The sequence below is a fragment of the Aedes aegypti genome, chromosome 2 (assembly GCF_002204515.2).
Source record: "Aedes aegypti strain LVP_AGWG chromosome 2, AaegL5.0 Primary Assembly, whole genome shotgun sequence".
In the NCBI taxonomy this organism is placed as follows: Eukaryota; Metazoa; Arthropoda; class Insecta; order Diptera; family Culicidae; genus Aedes; species Aedes aegypti.
In genome coordinates this window covers 30,665,844-30,688,440 of record NC_035108.1, presented here as the reverse complement: position 1 = coordinate 30,688,440, position 22,597 = coordinate 30,665,844, and the positions used below count along the sequence as shown (strand labels likewise).

Here is a 22,597-nt window from a genome sequence, read left to right as displayed (position 1 = left end):
TGTATATTGACACTTCAGCTTGCTACTGGTAAGATACACGTTGAATCTGAAATAGTTAAGTGAATTTCTATCGATTCCATTTCAGGGCAGCGGATAGCCGAGCTGAGTGAGTAAGATCTTCGGGGACAGCATTCAAAGTGAACAAAGTTCTAACACAATTTGTTTCACCAACAGAATGTCAAGAGTATCGCAGTTTAACAGTATCCCGTGTGGGGATCATTCCGTTGATCGCCAGACCCATGTCAATTGTCCATGAAGACTACAACTGTACTACCACGGTTGAGGTAATTGCTGGCGGAGAGGAAGCTCTGGAAGGTGAGTTTCCTCATCATGCGTTGCTTGGCTGGGAATCGATCGATTACTCCACCACCGTGGACTTTGTATTTCTGTGCGGAGCGGTACTGATCAGCGAGTGGTACGTGGTGTCTGCCGGTCACTGTATTGTGGATGGCGAACGGGGCACACCCGTTGTGGTGCGTTTGGGAGAGTACGATTTGAATAATGATTATGATCATCAAGTGGACTTCGATGTTGAGCGAGCGATTAGGCATCCGAGCTACAAGGTCAGTAGCGTTTACAACGATATAGCATTGGTGAAGGTAAAACGGAGAATTCGTTTCTCGCCGTACATCCGACCTGCTTGCCTGTGGACTTCTGAAGCATTTAGCTTCTCGTCGGTGATTGCCACTGGATTTGGGCAGCTGGGATTTCGTAAGGCTCAATGATTTCTGGACGGGGATCAAGTATTTTATAACAAAGATGTTTCATTAATCCAGTTACAGAACAAGCAACGAAGTTGAACAAAGTCAAATTGGAGCTGTACGATGGAGCCCTATGTGATCGGACATTTAGGAGGAATCGGAAGTTTAAACATGGCCTCATTGATTCGCAGATCTGTGCCGGAAGTGAAAACGAGAAGGACACCTGCAAGGGGGACTCTGGAGGGCCGTTGCAGGTGATGGTCGAGGACAATGGATGCACGTATTACGTAGTGGGGCTTACGTCTCGTGGCCAAGATGCGTGCGGATTGATGAACTCAGTGGCAATCTATACGCGGATATCGTCTTACGTGAAGTGGATCGAGAACGTTGTTTGGGATGAAGATGTAGATGTGTGGAAGTGAGAAACGTGCTTTGTCGTTTGTGACTAACGTAAATTATAATAATGTAATGAATAAATAATTTGTTTCAATATTTCAATTATTTTATTATCCAAAATCAATTACAAACAAAAACACATAACATTTTCGAAATGACATATTCTTACCATTAAGAAAAATGCGGCAAATCGCCTGAAACTATAAGAAAGGGACAACACTTGTACAAAACCTGCATTTTAGCCTGAGTAGAGAATATACATGTGGTGGAATTCTGCAAAAAGTTAGAAAACTAAACTAAACCGCTATGTTTATCATCTTTTTATATATTTTTCCCTTGAAGCTTCATGCCACAAACTAATGCGCCACACTCTTTCTATGATGACTCTTTGAAGTTATGTTTTGTCTTCGGGAAAAATCATCCAAGAGTTGTTTTCTTATGTGAATACCGTTTTGTCTCAAATTCCAAATATGACTGATATTCCGAACACACGAATTTTTATATTGATTTTTCAAGGAAATTACTGTTCAATTCTTCTATGATAAGTCCTCTATTTTTAAAAGTTTTGAAATAATAAATTCTTACAGTTGAAAACGCAACTGTTTGGAATATGAGTCACACGTAATTTGAGAAAAAAGGTTATCATCTGTCAGATTATACAAACTCTAGTGGAATTAAATTCGATTTTTCGTGTATTTATAGAAGCCTTTGAAATGTTTTCTATTGAACTTGTTTTGCAAAACCATGAAACTTGGTGAGTCATAAGGTAGTTATCATAATTTTTCTAAAGGTGCCAATTCTCTGAGGGTACCCCATTCCCGGAATATGCCAGTAGGTGGCCAGTGCCGTCAGAAGTCATTGAAATTCCTTCTATTGAACTTGTCTTGCAAAATCATGAAGTTTGATGTGTCGCACGAAAAGTTTCAGGATAATTCTAAAAGTGACCACTTCCCTGGAGATGCCATCCGCCCCTACTAGGAGTTCCTGGGTATCCTGCATCAATTGTTGGCCCCTTAGGCGAGTAGAATCCATCTGAAATTATGTTTGACTTATTTTAGATAAACCAGAAAATCCAAAACCAAATGATGGACGTCATATTTGAATGACCCCTTAGTTGAAATTATGCCTTATGCCACTCCTACATCCGCCACCAACAAAAAAGGTGAGGGTCCAGGAGCCATCTTTTAGACCCATTTCCACATACCATACCATTTTTTAGCCTCATTCTTCCCCTTGAAGTCGCTTTAAAAAGTTCATAATTTGGTTGGCTAGTTTCTGAGAACGAGTCATTTGGAGCACGCAAATCTCGTCCCGGCATTACTGAATAAACAATTCTTCCGGATCAAAAAGCTGTAACAAGTTACTCGCTATGTCAACTAGAGGCGCAACAGTAATTAAAAAGAATCGGCCAAATTCCAAGTGGAACTGAATTTATGAAGTCCAAATTCCTGATAATCTACCGTTTTGATTCATATTACGGACACTTAAGGACTCAGGGAAATATAACCCAGCATAGAGCATACAAAATAAATCATTCTGTATGATTCCTTATCGCTATCGAGCGTCGGAAGCCCTTTACTTTCGAACGGTGGGTGAAGAATACGCTTCCGCAACTTCAATAATTTTAAATAAATCAAAATGTGTGGCCTTTTCATGATTCTTTTTCCGGACGCTTCCTCACTTTTGCCTCATATTCCGGACACTTTGAATCGAATTCCGGACAGCTCATGATAATCATTAATGGAACAGTCAAATCATCAATCGAAATCGTTAAACCACCAAAGAGACATCTAAGGTAGTTGGGCATTATAAATTTTCAAATATATTTATGGAAAAAGTTTTTTAAAACGAGCCTTGAAATTGAGAACTTTTGAACAGCAAAAAATTGAAACATTTCGCGTGAAATGTTTCCCATACAAAGTAGAGTGTCCGGAATTTGAAGCTGTCCGTAATATGAATCAAAACGGTATTTTGTATGGGAATTGTTTCTCTTGATTTTCTGTTTGGTTTGATGTTCAGAAGTTCTCACTTTGGAGACTCCTTTTATTGAGCATTATCCGATGAAGAAAATTTGAAATGTGCAGCTAATTTAAACGTCTCTATAATAGCGTGGTGAGTTTAATTAATAATTTAACTTTTCTAATTCTGTATTTGTCCGAAATTTGAATCATAGTGTCCAAAATATGACATCGCCAAACATTTTTGTTTATTTAATGTTATTCGAGGTCAGAGCCAGACGTATCAAAAAAGGTGATGTAACCTGTGCTTTGCAATTATGTCATTATATGTAGTTTTTATGTGGAGTGTACTTTAAACCCACTTTTTTTCGTGTTAATTTTACCCACATTTGAGTGTTTTTAGCGTTATGTGTTAAACGTCACTTTATGTTGATTTGTTTTCATGTTTTGTTTATGTAGTGGTTGGCAACAATCTCCACTGTAATATATTAATTTCTTTGTTTTTGCATTTAGTTTTATTTGAATAAGTTCATTAGTGTAGTTAGAATGTAAGGATTAAAATGTCGTATCTGTTTGTATCGGTAAGTGAATAAAGTTAGGTCTCCATCTACTCCCGTAGCAAGAAAAGCGACGGCAACATAAAGCAGCATAATTGTCGAGCACGGTGGCAGGAGATAATGACGTTTGTGTGGAGTGTGTTTGGTCGGAACGATGACGTTTTAAGCAGCCTACGGACATGCCCTATATCAACTGCAGCGAGTTGCAGTAGACAGGATGTCCCGGGCTCGATCCATCTTACAAGCCAATCGAGCCCCCTGTCGCCATAGAAGAGGGCGTCTCCATCCATGTCGACCCAGACAACCAAAATGTACGTATAACGAAATCACCTGGAGGCTTTGTATGTGCAACATTTCACTTATAAGATGTCGCGAAAAGGCCTTCTACGTACAAAAGTGGAGGCGATATGCGTGCATATATTATGTGATGAATAATAATACACAATGCGAGTGTATAAATATTCCACCGGACTAACCTGTGATCTTAACTTATGATAACAAATGTCGATTTGACAGCTGCTACGGATTGATTCGACTTACTTTGTACGAGTGTACGGGACGAAACAAAATGTACAAATGAACTCAGAAAAGAAGTGTTTTATGCGAGGAAGTTCATCAATCTGACGAGTTTATCAACGGTGTTTTGCGAGTTTGATGTAATTAGCATTGGCGTAGCTAGGATTTTTGTCTGGAGGGGGCCTAGGGGGGGGGGGCTAGCATATACCTGTTTTTACAGATGTATTATTATTATCTCTTTTAGGGAGATTTTCAGCCCACGGCTGGTTCATCTCCAATTTACAGATGTAATGTCGGTCGCAATAATCACGATTTTCACAAATTTCGTATTTTCAACAGATTTGTATTGATTTTAATAATTTGTGATTTTGTCTCATTTCGCGGCACATCAGTTTCATTTGTAGTTTAAATGTAAAAATTCATTCTTTTTGTAATCCTTCAAGAATTCTAGCGAAAAAATCACAAGGAATGTCCTTTGTGATTCTTCCACGATTTTTTCAAGGATTCAATCATGTTCTTTGAAGAGATTCCTCTTAGAATTCCTAAGGAAATTGCGTTATGAATTATTTTCATTATTTTCAGTGCTTTCATCAAGAACTCTTTTACCAGTTTTCACGAAGTTTATCTTGGGCTTTCCACAGAAAATCATACCCAGACTTTCTGATCTCACCAGAAAAATTCTCAAAGAATCTGTATCGAATTACTTAAACAATCTCTTGAAGAATTCGGCCAGAAAATGTATTAGAAATTCTTTTAATCATTTCTTTTGGAAGGTCCTCTACGTACTTATTATATAAACTGTTAATTTAAAGTGTCCTTCAGTTGCTCATTAATTATTTGTTTAGGATTTTAATCAGAAAAAAACACCAAAAATGTCTTCGAGATCACCAAGCAAGGATTCATTTCACGAATTCCTCAGAACAGTTTGCTTTTGAAGCCCTACAGCGCTGTTTGAAAATAATCACAACAAAAATTATCCAGACTTCCCGCAAAATAAAATCTTCTGGGTGTTACTCTAAATGTTCCTCGTAATATTCCACAAAAATGTTATGATCAATTAGAAAGAATTCAATTGGTTATTCTCATGATTTCTCAAAGAAGTTCTCCGCCTATCTATCTGGAAGGAAGAACAGTTAAAATTGAGTCTCTGAAGAAGGTCCCAAACGGATTGAAACGTTGGACAAAATAAAATAGCAGCTTTTAATTTTGTCAGGACTGAAAAGCCAATCTATCATCAACGCAGATCTACCTGCATTTTTTATATTTCTCTAAAATCAAGGAGCAACATCCCCCATTTCTTCAAAACTTCCTCGGAATTTTTGTTTTATTTTCTTTGCTTTGCTTAACTAAGAAATGTTTGAAAAAATCTAACATTTTTATAAAGTTCCTAACGAAAACCGTTGAACTGTTCTTTCAAAATCACGAAAATACTCAAAGATTTCTAGAGTAATTTGTTCAGGGATGTCTGAGAGAATTAAATTATTGTTTCCCTAAGATTCTCGGGAACAAAATACCAGAGATTCATCTAAGTATTTTTCAGAGATTTTTTTTCTTCAAACCGCACTAACAAAATTCCCAAAAGCAAATCCTCCAAAAATTCCCGAAAGAATTTTTACGAAGAAATTTTTCATCGATTTACTAAGATTTTGCAATTCATTCTTGAACTTCTCAAAAAAATCTCTAGAAATTCTATCAAGTATTATTTCAGGTTCTAGAAATCATTCTATTTTTATTGGTGATCTCATGATTCTTTCATAAATAACATTTAAAAATTTATCCACTCTCCATACTTTGGTTCAAAAACTACTCTTTGAATATCTCAATACTTTTGCTTTGCTTTACAAATTCCTTTACGAATTACTCCAAATCAGATTTCTAGAGAAACACATACAAAAAAGGATTGAAAAAATTTTGTAGGTAATTTTTTAATAATTGCTGCTGACATTTAATTCGGAAAAATTTACTACATTCCTGTCGTAAAATTCATAATCGTCTTTTATAATAAAAAATTATAGGTGTTAAAACGCAGTTTTACTGAAAGTAAAATAAAATCAAAATCTTAAATAATATTTTGTATCAACTCCGAAGTGTCATGATACTATATTGTAAACATATTGATGTAGTAAAAACCATTTTTTCCTACCTATACAAATATCAAACAAACTAACTTGAATAGTCTATTATCGATTATTTTGTAGTACAGTAGAAGTTAAATGCTGCAATATTGCTGATCTTTTTTAAGAACATTACCAAAGATGTATTGTACATTACTTTGAAAATTTATTGATGAACTTTCAGAAATCAAGAACCATACGTTTAAGAATTCTGAAATTTTCCAAATCTCCTACAATTTACCTTTTTTAAGATTCCATCAGAATCATCTTTAGAAATTATCCTTGAAATCTATCCTTCTTTGACTTCTGGTTTTCTAGGTTTCTGCCAGAAAGCCTCTAGAAATTCCGGCCAAAAATACATATAGGAATTTTGAATCAGACAATAATTGGTAAAATTATTTCTAAGAAGCATTTTAGGAAAGATCAATAAAAATTTCTTTATGAATATCCTAAAATATCCTTTCCCCCTTCCCAATTATTTTACTACATGTTTCTCTACAAATTCCTTTTCCGCTGTGCTAACTTTGGAAGCTAAAGTTTTCCAGGGGTATTTCAACCAATTTCTTTTGAAGATTCGAAGGCAAGAGATGTTTCAAATACAATTTTCTTTCCAATTCATGAATCAACCAGAGATTTGAAGCAAAATTTCTAGAAAAAAAGCAAATAAGAAATTGACGCAAGTTATGATGTATTTTGGAAACATTTCTTAAGGACCATTGATAAGCGACGCAAAAGAATTTGTAATAAAATGTTTGTGAAATATTGAAAGAAATTCACAGAATAATTTCTAGTACAACTTTCAGTGAAATATCCCAGCATTAGATTTGACAGAAGTAACATTTTTTTGGCAAATCCGGGAACGTATTCTGGAATCAACTTGCTAATAAAAAGTAGACATAGAAGGAATGGATGTCCACCAGGAAGAATTCGCTTTGATAGTATGAACAATATTATTTGATTAATTTTCATGAGATTTGCATTTTGGGGGCCCAGATAGCCGTAGCGGTAAACGCGCAGTTATTCATCATAACCATGCTGAGGGTCGTGGGTTCGAATCCCGCTGGTTGAGGATCTTTTCGTAAAGGAAATTTTCTCGTTTCCCAGGGTATAGAGTATCTTCGTACCTGCCTTACGATATGCACATGCAAAAATGGTCAATCGGCAAAGAAAGCTGTCAGTTAATAACTGTGGAAGTGCTCATAAGAACACTAATCTGAGAAGCAGGCTTTGTCCCAGTTGGGACGTAACGCCAGAAAGAAGAAGAAGATTTGCAAAAGTTCTGAAGCCACCCTTCAATATTCCTTGAGGAATTTGATAATAATAATATTCTATGAATAATATCGAAAATTTATTTGATATAATTTGCTACAAATCTGTTGGAAATTAATCAAATAATTTATAAAATAATAAGTTTTCTTGAAATAATATAGTTAAATCAATAAATTTATTCATGCGAATATTTAAAACATTTAATCAAAATCAAAGAAAGAATTTATTGCTGGAATAACACTATGGCCGATTTTGTTACATTGTTCTAGCCATTAATCTGATAAAAAGTTTCCCATGCTGAAATTCCTTGAAAGTTAAACCTTAATTTTCGTAGTAGTATTTTTAGTATGTCTGATTTTTCAATTATTATATATTTTTTTAGTGAATTCTCATATGGGAAATCAATCGGACGGTTAAGCTTTCGACTGTCGCACGATTCACCGAAGTCAGAACAGCCGCGCTGATGCTGTGTAACGTAAACGAGGTTTTCTCAATATAGTTGTACAACATTTACATAACGTAACTACTGAAGCGATTTTTTTGTTAATAACAAGAGTCATGTACATAATTCCAGAAGAATTTGCGTCATCTTAAATCGGTTTGGTTTTATTTTGTTATTGTCATCAAAAATTCTGGGGGGGGGTCTGGATGATTCTGGAGGGGGCCAGGCCCCCCTGGCCCCCCTGTTCCTACGCCAATGGTAATTAGTATGAATAAATGAGTTGTAACATGAGCTTTCATGCGATTTCTGGTTGTCTGGGGATAAAATGATATCTTAAATAAAGACAAAAAAAGTGGAGGATCGCCGCCATTGGGAAACTCGCTTCACGGCGGCTTATCGTGAAGGATCCTATGCAACTCCCGCTGTTTTTACTGTGGGGGCTCAGGCAATAAAATATCTCGCTAATAGCCAAGAAGGGCGAAGACAGGCTGATGAATTGTACGGAGAGTGAGCGCGGTTTGTCGAAAATGCAGTTTGGATTCCGCAAAGGCGTATCGACGGTGGACGCAATTCGAACAGTACTCGGGTGTGCTGAGAAGACGTGGAAGTAGAAACGAAGATGAGATAGATACTGCGCGCCGTGGTTACGATAGATGTGTAAGGCGCATTCAACAGCGCCAGCTGGAAGGCTATCGCCACAGTACTGCACACAATGCAGGTCCCCGACTGGCTGCCCAGGAAGGTGAAGATTGTTGGCTTTGCGAATGATGTGCACTAACGATGATGTGCGAGACGCAGGAACAGTGATGGGAAATGTACTGTAGCAAACATTTACCACCTCGACATTCACATTTTTCTACACGACCATCAACATCCAAAGCAAACCATGACCGTTCAAAACAAAAAAATGTCACGGCTCTTCAAAACTGTAATCTTCTTCTTCGCAACGTTTTTTCAAACCCGAATGCGAAATTACTCGAGTACAGTGGTGACACGATTTTTTCCGGTTTTCGGGGTTTTGCATTTTTGCTCAATAAAGGCAGCATGAAATTGTTGATATGTATTGCAACGGAATAATTGTGCTCTTGCTGTTAGCGCTAATAGATTTCAATTAGTTAAAACACAAGCGAAATATTAGCGATTGAATGATTTAACATTTTTTTCAATCATTCACCTCGAGATGGCTGCCCGAAAACGGTCAAAGTGGAGAGACAAAAACAGTCAAGCAGAGTGTGAACCGTTGGCAGCGCAACGCCTGATGGTATTGATGCTGCTGCTGCTTTGTGTTCTGGTTGACTGGCAGAATCGATGAACTGTGGCAAATTGTGATCACAGTTCTCAAGCCTACGCAGGAAGAAGTAGAGATGTCAGTCTGAGGCATGGAGTTCCTGCTTGGGGCAAGGTACTGGAAATAGAACCGCAGAAACGCGAAAAGCTGAACAGAGCGTTTCGGCTAATGAAAGTGCGAGTCATTCCGTATAGAACGATATCGTCAGATGCTGTAAACGTTAAAGCCAGTGTGATCTCCAATTGCATCACTTTGGTGGGTGATTTCGAGTGCTACCAACGAAGAAACATCAGAAACGTACGGAATATAGTCAAAGTCGGATCTATGGCGAGGTGGCAGCACGAGTGAAACTGCGTGGAGCTAGGAAGATGAATCCGCTACTGGCTCATCACAAACCTGTTAACGTGGATGAATAGGAAGCATGGAGAGGCGAATTTTTATTTAACACAGTTCCTATCAGGCCTGGATGTTTCAGAAAGTATCTCCTTAGATTCGGGCACGCAGAGTCGCCACACTGCCCAGATTGCCCAAACATCGAGAAGACACCGCACGTGTAGGTTTTGACTGCCCAAGATTCGCAGAAGTGCGGAACGAAATGCTCGGAAGCAGTGACGGAGATCTAAACACGTAAGTAAGTGGCACGCGGTGAACAGAGCGATAACGTAAATCGTGTCGTCGTTGCAACAGAAATGGCGAGAAGATTAGAGGGGTAGACGGGCTACACCGCTTCCGAAACCGGTCGACATAAAGGTAATTTTCAAGCTCTTTTTAACAATAGTGAGAAATATAAGTGTCATGTTTTGTCTCACGTCGCGTTTCGTGAATGTAGACCAGAGGGCGTCGGCCCACTCCTCCTTCGGGGACTAGGCCGAATATTTCGAGCAACACGTAGTATCGGTGATGGGTATTTGGGGCACCTTCGATCCGGAAGTCTTACTCCACTGGAATCGCAGGACTGGCCTCGGCACCAAACCGACCAGCATCGAGTTAACGGTCTTGGTATGTCCGACGGTGACACTTGTTGAGTAGACCGCGAATTAGCAACGGCAAATCATTGTCGGAGCGCCTGTGAACCGCAAGTTTCCTTCCGCTGGAATCGTGGGACTGAACTTGGCATCTGTCCGAAGCTTCGTAGTAGACTAAGTCCACCGCCGGGGACTGATTGAGTAAGTCGCGAAAGTAAAAGCATTAGCCGTAGAAGGCTAATGTCGCGACTGTTCGTGTGACCAACATCTAGTTTGCCACGCTCTGACAGCTTGAGTACCGGGTCTATAAGTGTCAAATCATTTTTTTCGACCAAAATAAAACATTCCCTACAACATGGCACCAAACAAACAATTGAAAACCTCAACAGTAAGTAATAATAAAATAATTCTATTTTGTGATAACAGCGCCACTAGCGTTCTACTACTTATATTTCTATTGTCGCGAAGTAGCACCTCCAACAGGTCGTCGGGCGCCTGTGAACCGGAAGTTTCTCTCCACCGGAATCGCTGGACTTACCTCGGCATCTGCTCGGATAGCATCCATTCGGAAGATTTTTCGCCGCTGGGAAACCTTCGTCGGAGTAAGTAGGATAAATCCACCACTGTAGACTATTCCGAGTAGTACGTAGTGCATTTCCGGCTTGAGTCGTCAGAGAGCCAGTGAACCGGAAGTCAACTTTTAACGGGAATCGCTGGACCGACTTCGACACTCTTTCAGCGAAGAACAGAGTAAGAACAACGCGTAAAGTTACCGGTTTTGAGAGATATTCCTCCGTCAGGAAATAGGCTTGTTTTGGAGTATCCAGTTTTTTTTTTACATATTCTGATTCTACGTTAAGGTGAAGATGAATCGAAGCCAAACCTCACATTTTCAAGAGCACGGATCTGGAGAACCAAACATCCGTTTAAGCTGAAAACTTAATCGATTGGTCACCACCAGCGAGTGACCAATCGATTAAGTTTTCAGCTTAAACGGATGTTTGGTTCTCCAGATCCGTGCTCTTGAAAATGTGAGGTTTGGCTTCGATTTATCTTCACCTTAAACTCAATGTCAATGTGTCAAGTTAAGTCAATGACATTTCAATTTACAAAATGACAGCTCATCCCGAAGCAAAATTTGACAAGGGGTAATTTAAAAGCGATCTACATACTGAAGTGGTTCTTCGGATGGCCACACAAGGAAAAACTAGCGAGACTGACGAAATTAGCGAGTTCAAATAAAAAGCGTGTTTATTCACGAGAAAAGAAACATGGAATGAAAAACGGAAGTGTTGTTGTCTTTGTTATTTCTCTCAGCAGTGGTGTCACCTTCGATGGGGGCAACATAGCCCACTGAGTGTGTAGACTTGGTGAGTGCTAGGGGCTGTACACTCAACACCCCTGCTCAGCCACTGCAGTCCACCAGGCCAATCCCGTCACGATGACGTCGGAATGCTGCAACCGGAAGCCCTTTAGTCATCATGTCCGCGGGCTGTTCAACGGATGACAGAAACTTGAGAACGATGCGGCCATCCTTTATCAAGTCCCGCAGAAAGTGGAACTTAACATCGACGTGTTTGATGCGTCCGAAATCTTTCGATTCCTCGGCGATCCTCATAGCCGACTGATTATCCTCGTAAACGCAGATCGGTTCCTTGCAACTGTATCCCAAATCTTGAAGAAGACGGCTCAGCCAAACCTCGTGGCAGGCCACCGTACAGAGGGCAGTCAGCTCTGCCTCAGTCGATGAGAGAGCGACGGTTTGCTGTTTCTTGGTGAGCCAGCTGACTGTACTGCCGAACACCTTAAACACACCACCACTCACAGAGCGACGATCAGAAGAGTCGTTGGCCCAGTCGGCATCCGAAAACACCTCCAGCAGCGGCGCTTCTTTGTCCGCCCGGTAGACCAGGCCGAAATCGAGCGATCCTTTAACGTATCGCAAAATCCTTTTTAGATGAGCCCAGTGCTCATCGCTTGGACAGCTCTGCAACTGGCTGTAGAAGTTCACTGCCGCTGTCAGATCCGGTCTAGTGGTCAACGCCGCATACGACAAGCAACCAACTAGCTCCCTGAACGGCTGCACGGTCCGATTGTCTTCGTTTCCTTTCGGCAGCTTCAGGCGATTCTCAATGGGCGTTGAGCACGGCTTGCAGTTCTCCATTTTGAAACGTTTCAGGACGTTCTCCAGATAGTGCCGCTGAGTTATCTTCATCACGCCGGTAGCCCGATCATAGTTGACTTGCATTCCCAGGAAGCACTTGATTTCACCGATGTCCTTCATCTCAAATTCCTTGGCTAGACAGTTCTTCACCAGCTGGATTGTTTTCAGCGATGCTCCGGCAATCAAGATGTCGTCCACGTAGAGGACCATAATCACCCATGTCGCTCCGAATCCACGGGTGTACAAGCACCGGTCGTTGGCGCTTTGCTTGAAGCCAAGGTGGTTCACTACAAAGTTGTGATATCGGCTGTTCCAGGCCCGAGAGGCCTGCTTAAGGCCATAGAGGGACTTTTGCAAACGGCAGACTAGGTTCTTTCCTTTCGTGCACCCCTCCGGTTGCGCCATAAAAATCTCCTCAGTCAGCGACCCGTTCAAGAAGGCGGTACAAACGTCCATTTGATGCACCACCAGTTTGTCCCGACAAGCAATCGCCAAGACAGAACGCAACGTGTCGAGTTTGGCGACCGGAGAATATGTTTCACTATAATCGAAGCCGAACTTTTGGTCGAAGCCTCTGGCCACTAGTCGAGCTTTATAGCGATCCGGTTCTCCGTTCAGGCCAGGCTTTATCTTAAAAACCCAGCGGCTTGTAATCGCCTTCCGATTTCCTGGTAGTTCGGTCAAAGTCCAAGTCCCGTTCTTCGTGTGGGCTTCTAACTCCTCCTTGACCGCTGCTTCCCACTTCGGCCAGTCCTTCCGCGCTTTTGCTTCGGCCAGCGTCCTTGGCAAATTCTCGACGTATTCCGTGGCGCTCAACGCATACGCTGCGTACTCCATGTCATAGTCAGCTTGCCACGCCGGTTGTTTCCGTGCTCTCACTGGTCGACCAGAGTGGGTGGGTTGCACTGGATCGATTTCGCCATTGCTGCTCGAGCCGGATTCCGATTCTGCTCTAGTGCGGTCTTCTTCGACGAAACTCTCGTATTCCGACACCGATTCCGCTCTGGAACCACCATCCTGCTCGTCCGTATCCGGAACGTCCAATCTTGCATCCGGTGCCGCTTCAACCGATTCGGATTGTTCATCATCGGTCGCAGCAATAGAGAAAACATCCGATGTCCGCTCAACGCCACATCCCGGAGTATTTTCCCCGCGCATGTACTCTACAAAATCGACGTCACGAACGTGCATAATCTGCCGCTTCGTCGGGTTCCACACTCTATAGCCGTTGTGGGCATAGCCCAGGAAAAGCCCTTTCCAAGATTTAACGTCCAACTTACCTCGTTGCTCCTTCGGAATGTGAACGAATACGGAGCAGCCGAAGACTCGAAGTTTCTGGACGTCCGGCTTTGATCCTTCCCACAGCTGGTATGGAGTCATGCCAGGATCGATGGCGCTGGAAGGGCTACGGTTCAGCAGATAGGCCGCAGTCTGTACTGCGTAACCCCAGAAGCACTTGTTCACGTCGGAGTCTTCCAGCATAGCCCGAGCGCGCTCAACGAGAGAGCGGTTCATGCGTTCGGAAACGCCGTTCTGCTCCGGGGTATGTGCTACCGTCCACTCGATCTGAATTCCGCTTCGCTCACAAAACTTCACAAACGGGCGGTTTTTATATTCTCCCCCGTTATCACACCGCAAACGCGAAATCTTACGACCGAACTTTGCAGATACCATCGCGGCATACTGCTGGAAGCACTCATACACCTCGTCTTTTGATTTCATTAAGAACACCATCACAAAGTGGCTCCAGTCATCCACAAAAGTCACAAAATACCTCATACCACCAACACCGACCGGCTTGATCGGTCCACAAACGTCCGAATGTACGAGTTCGAGAATGCGCGACGATCGTGGTTCTTTACGCACTTGGAACGGATTCCGTGTTTGCTTGGCCGCGACGCACGGTTCGCACACTATAACGCTTCCGTTCTTTTTGCGACCGTTTAGCTTCAGGCCAACACACATTTCTTCTCCGATAAGTTTCTCCAAGCTTCGCGCATTTAGGTGGCCGAAACGCCTATGCCACAGTTCCAGATCCGCTGGTACGCGCCCGAACGACAACAACGAATCACTCACGTTTCGATTTGCGACGAAAAAGTCCAAACGGTAGAGGTTTTTGATACGTTTGCCCGTGGCAACCACTTCCGAATCACGGTAGATCCGGACCGACTCACTTTCGAAAACGACTTTCATACCAGCTTCGTCGCATCGTACGACAGAAAACAAGTTACACCGAAGCTCTGGTACAAACAGTACATTTTTCACTGAGCACTTTATTTCCCTGCCATCCACGACGGAAATCACTTTCACTGTTCCGGCTTGCTTCGCTACGATCATCTCGCCGTCTTTGGCGATCGCAATTTCCACCGGCTGCGGCAGCTCGCGCAATTCGACGAACAGTGATTTGTCGTTCACCAAATGGTCAGAGCAGCCCGAGTCGATAAACCAGCTCACATTTTTCGACTCGTCAGCACCAGCACTGCCCCTGCTGAACCCGGCAAAACACACTTCACTTTGATCGGCGACGTGAGCCTTCGATTTGTTTACGAACTTCTTTTTCGCGTCTTCCTGCTTCTTCGCGGGACACTCGGCCAGTTTGTGGCCTTCTTGTTTACATCTGAAGCACTTTATTCTTCTGTTCTTTGGTGCTTGCTTCGCTCCGCTAAAAGCCGCCGGCTCACTCTTCACTGTGCACATTTCGGTGCCCTTCCTCTTCGTTTCCTCGTCTAGGAGGCGGCACTTCACAAACTCCAACGTGAGCACATCCTCCGGCATAGTCTCGAGCGCCGTAACGACCGCCGAGTAGGCCGAACCGAGAGTTAAAAGGAGATGGCACACTACGTCAAGCTCATCGAGGGCCGCGCCGGTCGCCCTATACTCACGCACTAATCTGTCAAATTGCAGAAAATGTGGCTGCAAATCACCACTTTCATACCGCAACGAGAGCATTTGCCGTTTCAAGTGTACACTGAGGAAACGGAACGTATGAGATACATAAGTTTTTCTTATGGAACAACGACATAAGAAGTATTTTGTTCTTCATTCGAGAATCTTATAACATTTCACAACAGACTTATGAAATAACACTCATTACGTACACAGATATAATTTCATAAGAAACTCTTTTTGGTTATCAAACGCATTGATTATTGGCTTTCATAAGACAATCTAATGGAGTACAATTTTCTTAACAATTTCATACGAACATCTTATGAATTACGTGGAGCAATGCTAATAACAAAATATTCACGATTGAGATTCATTAGCGTGCGTATGACAATGATTAGTAACACTTGTGAAAAACAGTCGACTTCCTATCAAAAACCACGTAAGAATTTCATACGAATTTCTTTTGGAATAAAGACATAAGAGGCATCTAATGAGACTCATAAGAAAAACTTGTGAACTTCCATCGATCATTGCGTTCATAATATAAATTAGTATAATATCATAAGACACTCTTATGAAGGATCATAGATATCAATTATGGAATTCTTCAGGACCATTATGTATTTAGAGAATCGCTCTTTGGATTTAGGAAAATGAAGATATGCATAAGATCTCTCATGATACCGACAAGAATTTCTTGTGAATATCGGACGTTTTGTGTTTCATAAGAATCTTATGAAAGAGAGAAAACCAGTCAAGAAATCAATTCACAAGCGTTCTCTTATGAAATTCGTACGCAATTTCTGGCTCAGTGTAGTCGGCTCGCCACACTATGCCTCTCGAACACTCGGTGCAACGCGTCCCACACATCTTTCGGGTGCTGTTTGTCGCGAACGTACTCCAATTGTGAGTCGTGAATCCGACCGATTAGCAGCGACTTGCATCTTCTGTCTTTCTTCACTCTTTTCTCACGTTCCTTCCTTTTCTTATTCTTCTGCTCTTCACTGTCCCCCAGCTCTTCCTTCAGCTCCTCAACGTCCGAAGCGTAGCGCTGAACACACTCCGCCAGTTCATGCTCTTCCAAAAGAATGAGCATTCTGAACTTCCATGCGGAAAAGTTGGAGCCGTCGAAAACCGGCAGAAAAACTCGCTCCTTGCTTTCCTCCTCCATCGAAATCACTTCCACTTGATTACGCGACGGAACCGACGAAACGATTACCGGGCCCAAAACCTGAAGTGGTTCTTCGGATGGCCACACAAGGAAAAACTAGCGAGACTGACGAAATTAGCGAGTTCAAATAAAAAGCGTGTTTATTCACGAGAAAAGAAACATGGAATGAAAAACGGAAGTGTTGTTGTCTTTGTTATTTCTCTCAGCAGTGGTGTCACCTTCGATGGGGGCAACATAGCCCACTGAGTGTGTAGACTTGGTGAGTGCTAGGGGCTGTACACTCAACACATACTAACTTCAAACGTGTTTCAAAAATAATTCCAGTATGAAACATTGGATTCTGGCCAAATTTTTAAAATCTTCAATAATTATTAATTATATCAAAAATAAGGTATTGAAGCTTAATAAAATTGTGTTATGTTTAGTTAAATGTGCTTTTTCAATCAATCTACGAATTACGCCGAGTTGTACCAATCATGACGAACCGCCGCATATGGGTCGTCGGGGCGCTTGCGTATCGGAAGTTATACCTCAACCGGAATCGCAAGACCGATCTCGGCATCCAACCGTTCCGCCCGAAGAGATGTAAATGACGTTGAAGAGAAAAATAGCAGCCAGATGGAATAGAGCAAGAGGTGACGAAAAGGCGTAGAGGCATCAACAAGTCCTCAGCCACCTGAAGTAATACCATGAAGTAGCTCCGAAGGGACATCGGACTTGTAGCCCAAGGCATATAAAGATGACGTGGTATAAAGTTGTTTTCCTTTTTTCTTTGCTAGAACTGTGATCATTCTATGAGAAAAGGTGTTTGTGTGTGAACAAAAAAGACACATACCATGACCCCACAGTTATGGATCAAATAGTGTGGAGTCCAACCTATAAAATTCAATAAAACGACATGGAAAACGTAAAATTGTAATTGAAAAGCACGAATTGAATCGTTTCAAATTGGAACTTCGGTTGGTAAACTGTTTTGAGTGTAATATTTACATAGGATTACATGAAAATTAAAAATTGCATCGGTTTCTGAAAACCATATTATGGATCAATTTTCATATTATGGATCAAATTGTGACATATTACGGATCAGTGCGCAAAATCAAGAGATTTTAAACTCAATGCATCTGTATTGCATGATTTGGTGAAAGTTAACAATGTGTCACATATTACTGCAAAAAATAGCATTGTTAGAGCTGGAAACAAGGGTAAAATGTCCTTTTTTGTGATATACTGCATTGTAGTAACTGAGGCATGAACTGTTTTCGCTCCACACCAAGTTTTCCACCCATTTTTGTCTGCAAAAAAATGAAATTTACCAACCTTGATGTTGTATTAGTTTTATCCTTAGTGCTATTGTCTGAAAATGTCGAATCCAATGCTTAAACTGGTTGAAATCTTCATTCTTTGGTAGTGATCCATAACCGTGGTAAACAATCATTTCCTGGTCCATGTTATGGATCACTAGTTAGAAGTGCTAATATTCGGTATTTAGAATCAACAATCAAGAAAACTGTTTTCTAAAGATTAATTTACACTAAATCGAAGCGAACGAGCATGTTTTATGCTATAACATATGAATTTTACCACTTGTGGGAGCTTATGAATGCTGACGGCACTTCTTACAGAAAACGACCATATAATGATAGCTGTGTGGTACCAACTAAACATTTGTCAAATACACCGTTATTAGGCGGTTGAATATTGTGCTTAACTTTACAAATGCTAGAAGACAAATAGAATAACATGGGAAAAATATGTTTTACGTCAACGTTTATGTTTTGAGCGAGTTATCCGATGTTGAACGCCAAAGTGATCCGTCACTGTGGGTGATCCGTAACTGTGTGGGCATGGTAACTTATCAGTTACAAGTGTCCTGTACAAAGAAACCAATCATTGAAATGTAACATACCCAATAACAAACGGTGTGAACTTTCAAATTGAATTGCTAGTTAAACGTGGAGTAACATATATACAGTTGTTACTAAAAACAGTATAACTTGAAGTGTTCGGTGACTTTGTTGCGTGTGTATGTTAATAATCCAATATAACAAATAGATAAGATTTATTTTCAAGTTTATTGATTTTACTATCATATCAGGAATGTGGCATCATAGTAATCAAGCTCATCATCCCTATCCCAAACCACGTGCTCAATCCAGTTCACAAAGGACGACACCCTTGTGTAGACCGCCAGTGGATTTTTCCACCCACAAGCATCTTGACCGTGTGATGTGAGTCCAAGGATGTGATATGTGCAGCCCTCGTCTTCCACCATCACTTGCAAAGGCCCTCCGGAATCACCCTGGCAGGTATCGCGGTTACTGTCGCTTCCGGCACAAATCTGTGAATCTATAATCCCATCCTTGAACTTCCGACTATTCTGAAATGCTTGCGAGCATTCATCGTCTTCGTAGATGTCCAGTTTTACTTTGTTCAATTTTGAGGACAGGTGTGACACTGTTCCGGAAAATCTGATTATTTAGAATATCGATCTTTTTTCATTAATTAATTACTTACAGAATCCTAGCTGACCGAATCCAGTCGCAATCGCCGTCGTATAGTTAATCGTGTTTGCAGTCCACAAACAAGCCGGCCGAATGTACGTCGAGAAGCGAACTTTTTGTTTGAGTTTGATCAGTGCTATATCGTTGTACGAACTACTGCCTTTGTAACGTGGGTGCCGTACAACCCTCTCGATATCGAAATCCACGTGATGATCCACAACCTCTTCATTTAATTCATGTTCTCCAAGTCGAACCACGAGCGGTTCATGCAGAATACAATGTCCAGCCGTCATAACGTACCACTCGCTAATCAATACCCCGCCACAAAGGAAATCATATTCCTCGGAACCGAACTGATCAACAGGTTGCCAACCGAGTAAGGCCTGATGAGGAAACTCTCCCTCCTGGGCTTCAACGCCACCGACGATTACCTCGACCGTATTTGTGCAATTGTACTCCTCGTGGACGACCGGTACAGGTCGCGCTATTAGAGGTATAATACCCGTTCTGATCACCGTTAGGTTGCGATATTCTCGACATTCTGGATGAAACAAGATGGGAGTTCAGAACAATTCTGTAGCTGAAATAATTCATATTTACTCTGTTCGGCTATTTGCTGTGCTAGAAAGAACGATTGAAAATCATTAACGTTGATCGATCTCTAAATAAAACTTCCTTACCACAGTTTAATTTAAAAAGTTGTAGAATCCAAATTGTTAGACACAACAATTTAATCCAAGACATGGCCAATGAAACAACTTTGTCGTTGTGGACTTAAAACGGGAATGAAGGAGCGTCTTGTTCTGCTGATTCAAGAATGCGATAATGAATTGATGTTTGTTTTCTCATCGTCTACTGCCCAGTATATTTGCAAGAATTCTTCTAAGGCAACGGGTTAATATTATTGTTATGTCATATAAAGGGGCCCAGATAGCCGTAGCGGTAAACGCGCAGCTATTCAGCATGACCAAGCTGAGGGTCGTGGGTTCGAATCCCACCGGTCGAGGATCTTTTCGGGTTGAAAATTTTCTCGACTTCCCAGGGCATAGAGTATCTTCGTACCTGCCACACGATATACACATGCAAAAATGGTCATTGGCACAGTAAACTCTCAGTTAATAACTGTGGAAGTGCTCATAAGAACACTAAGCTGAGAAGCAGGCTCTGTCCCAGTGGGGACGTAACGCCAGAAAGAAGAAGAAGATGTAATATCTGGGTGTGAATTGGTTTACACTGGATATTAAACATATTTAGCATGTCGTTAACAGTGTAGCATTGGGGCAAGTGGAAACTTATTCTATTGAACACCCTTATATTCTTCACGGGTAAAAATGCGGCACCCAAAACAAGGAGAAAAGGTCATGATTTTGGGAGGAATGTGTATTTTCATGTTATGAAAATACACCATGACCAAAAGTCATGAAATCATGAATCTTTTTACCGTAACGCCAGCTGCACGTTACGTTTCCAAAGTGTTAATTCAAATCATCAAATCATAAACTATGTATGCTGGAACCATGAATAAAATTCATGAAAACATGAAAACTATTCATGGATTTAGATACCTGTCATTTATGATTCCAGTTTTGATGATGAAAAGTGGAAATTTGAGTCATGAAATCATGAAGCAGGATCATGAAATCATGAACTAACTTCATGAAAACATACAAACGTCAATTATGATCCCTGTATATTTGTCATAGGTAAACAAATAACATGAAGATGGATTTTGTGCCGGTAGTTTCGGAATAAACTGTGAGTGCCACATCTTTGACAGGAACGCGAACATCCGGTGGTTAGGTTTGCACGAAAAATGTCATTCCAAACATCAGTTGAATTGGCACATCGTCCCTGGGCTGCAAAACGCTGGTGGATTGTATTGGCGATGGAAAAATAAACGACTCTGCGGGCGTGGAAAGTGGTAGAGATCATCCGGCTGCCGAAGGTTTGTGTGAGCTGCTGTATTGTAAGATAGTACATAGTAGTATGCATCACACCGAAAATTTAAAATCGCCGACGAATTTGTCAAGCAAAACCTTCGTCAATCATTGCCCGGTACGGAATAATCAGTGTGAAATCTTGCAAGTACATTTTCGCACATCTAATAGCAATGGCAGTCATTGGGTCATCGGGAATGTCATCGATATGATGGCAAAGTTCCGACGAGCATGATATTCTAATTAACCTCTTCCGTAAACAAAACTTATTCATAATTTCACTGGAAAAAAACACTACCGATCGCAAAAGACGTGTTGACTTAAATGAAAAAAGTGACAGTTGGATTTATGTAACGCCCTGAGCACTCAAATTCTTGAATAATAGCCATGGTTTCATGACTTGTAGTCATGATATTATGAAACATAAAATTTTATGATTTCATGACTTTTTGTTCATGATTCCGGCAACGGATTTTTTTTCCGTGTTTAAGGTGAAAACGAATCGTATTAAAATTAATAATTTTACAAACAAATTTATCTGAGCTAGTTTTGCTAACCTCAAACTAGAGAATCAACACTACTCCCGAGGTATAAAATAATTTGGAAGGCGTAAAATGGAATTGCAATCGACTGCCATTTGCAGGTATTTTGATGGCATATATCAGTGAGTTTTAGATATTCCAAGGCAAACTGGTTATCAAACTTTTTTTTAAAATTCCTGGAATTATTCTAGAAAGATTCTAATGGTGGAATCTTATAAGTTTATGGTGAATCTCTCAGAATGATCATATAAAATAAGTCAAAATTCTAGTAAGTGAAATTTCTGTAAGAATCTCTGAAAGAAAACATTTTTTTTATTTATCTAGGGTTGCATTCTATCAAGGATTTCTAAAATTCCAGGAACAGAGAATCTTGGAGAAATCTTGATGAAGTTTATGAAGTTATTCATGAATTCCAAGAGAGTTATTAGGAGCAATTTCGTCCTGAATATCTTAAATCATCTAGAGAAAATTCTACAGGGAATAAAAAAAACTTCAAGTGATTCCTTTAAATATATAATTCCTTAGGTGGACATTAATGAATGTTTGCCCTTTACTGGCATAAACCAGATTTGCTGGTTTGTCTGAAACATAGTATTTGAAAACTTGTAATCAGAAGACACAGTGTGTTTGTTTGACAAATTGAGACATGAATTTGCGAAAAAATACGCGTTCTAGTGAGACTCGAACTCACGACTCCGTGTACACTAGATCGGCGCTTTAACCAACTAAGCTACAGAACACCTTATGATTCTGCGGAATAGAAAGCCAAACTGAATCCGAGTACTAACTATAAACACATCTCTTTTCGCAAATCCATGTCTCTTTCGGACTTAGATGCCAAACCCCCAACACGCTCACGTTTGTATTTCCCGATCGCAAGTGAGAGTGAATTGCTTATGGATACTGAGTTCTTACGCTCTACAATCGCATACCTATAAGCCGAATGCTTGCCGGCACGAAATTCAGTATGCGTTGAGCTCTCAGTGCGGTCGCACGCTCTACGACCAACTGCGCCAGGAGGACGCAACTCGGGATACATTAATGAATGTTTGCCCTTTACTGGCATAAACCAGATTTGCTGGTATGTCTGAAACATAGTATTTGGAAACTTGTAATCAGAAGACACAGTGTGTTTGTTTGACAAATTGAGACATGAATTTGCGAAAAAATACGCGTTCTAGTGA

The 22,597-nt window shown here is 40.9% G+C and overlaps 2 protein-coding genes across 2 annotated transcripts; one reads left to right on the top strand and one right to left on the bottom strand.

Annotated features, from left to right (window-relative positions):
- Positions 1 to 196: 196 nt before the first annotated feature.
- On the top strand, positions 197 to 1,193 carry LOC5574105 (serine protease snake). Its single transcript, XM_021840402.1, has 2 exons — positions 197 to 711; positions 777 to 1,193. The coding sequence occupies exons 1-2, from the start codon at positions 240 to 242 to the stop codon at positions 1,121 to 1,123; spliced, it is 819 nt and encodes a 272-aa protein (XP_021696094.1). The 5' UTR covers positions 197 to 239; the 3' UTR covers positions 1,124 to 1,193.
- A 17,256-nt stretch (positions 1,194 to 18,449) lies between these two features.
- LOC110675426 (serine protease snake-like) lies at positions 18,450 to 19,482 on the bottom strand (the record flags this gene model as incomplete). The annotated part of the gene is made up of 2 exons (XM_021840401.1): positions 18,450 to 18,887; positions 18,948 to 19,482. Coding segments are annotated over 2 exons (903 nt in total), but the record flags the coding sequence as incomplete, so codon positions are not given.
- Between the last annotated feature and the right edge of the window lie 3,115 nt (positions 19,483 to 22,597).

Coding starts and splice junctions, on each gene's coding strand:
- LOC5574105 (XM_021840402.1), top strand. CDS start 240: ATGTCAATTGTCCATGAAGACTACAACTGTACTACCACGGTTGAGGTA. Junction 712..776: donor ATTTGGGCAGCTGGGATTTC/GTAAGGCTCAAT, acceptor TCATTAATCCAG/TTACAGAACAAGCAACGAAG.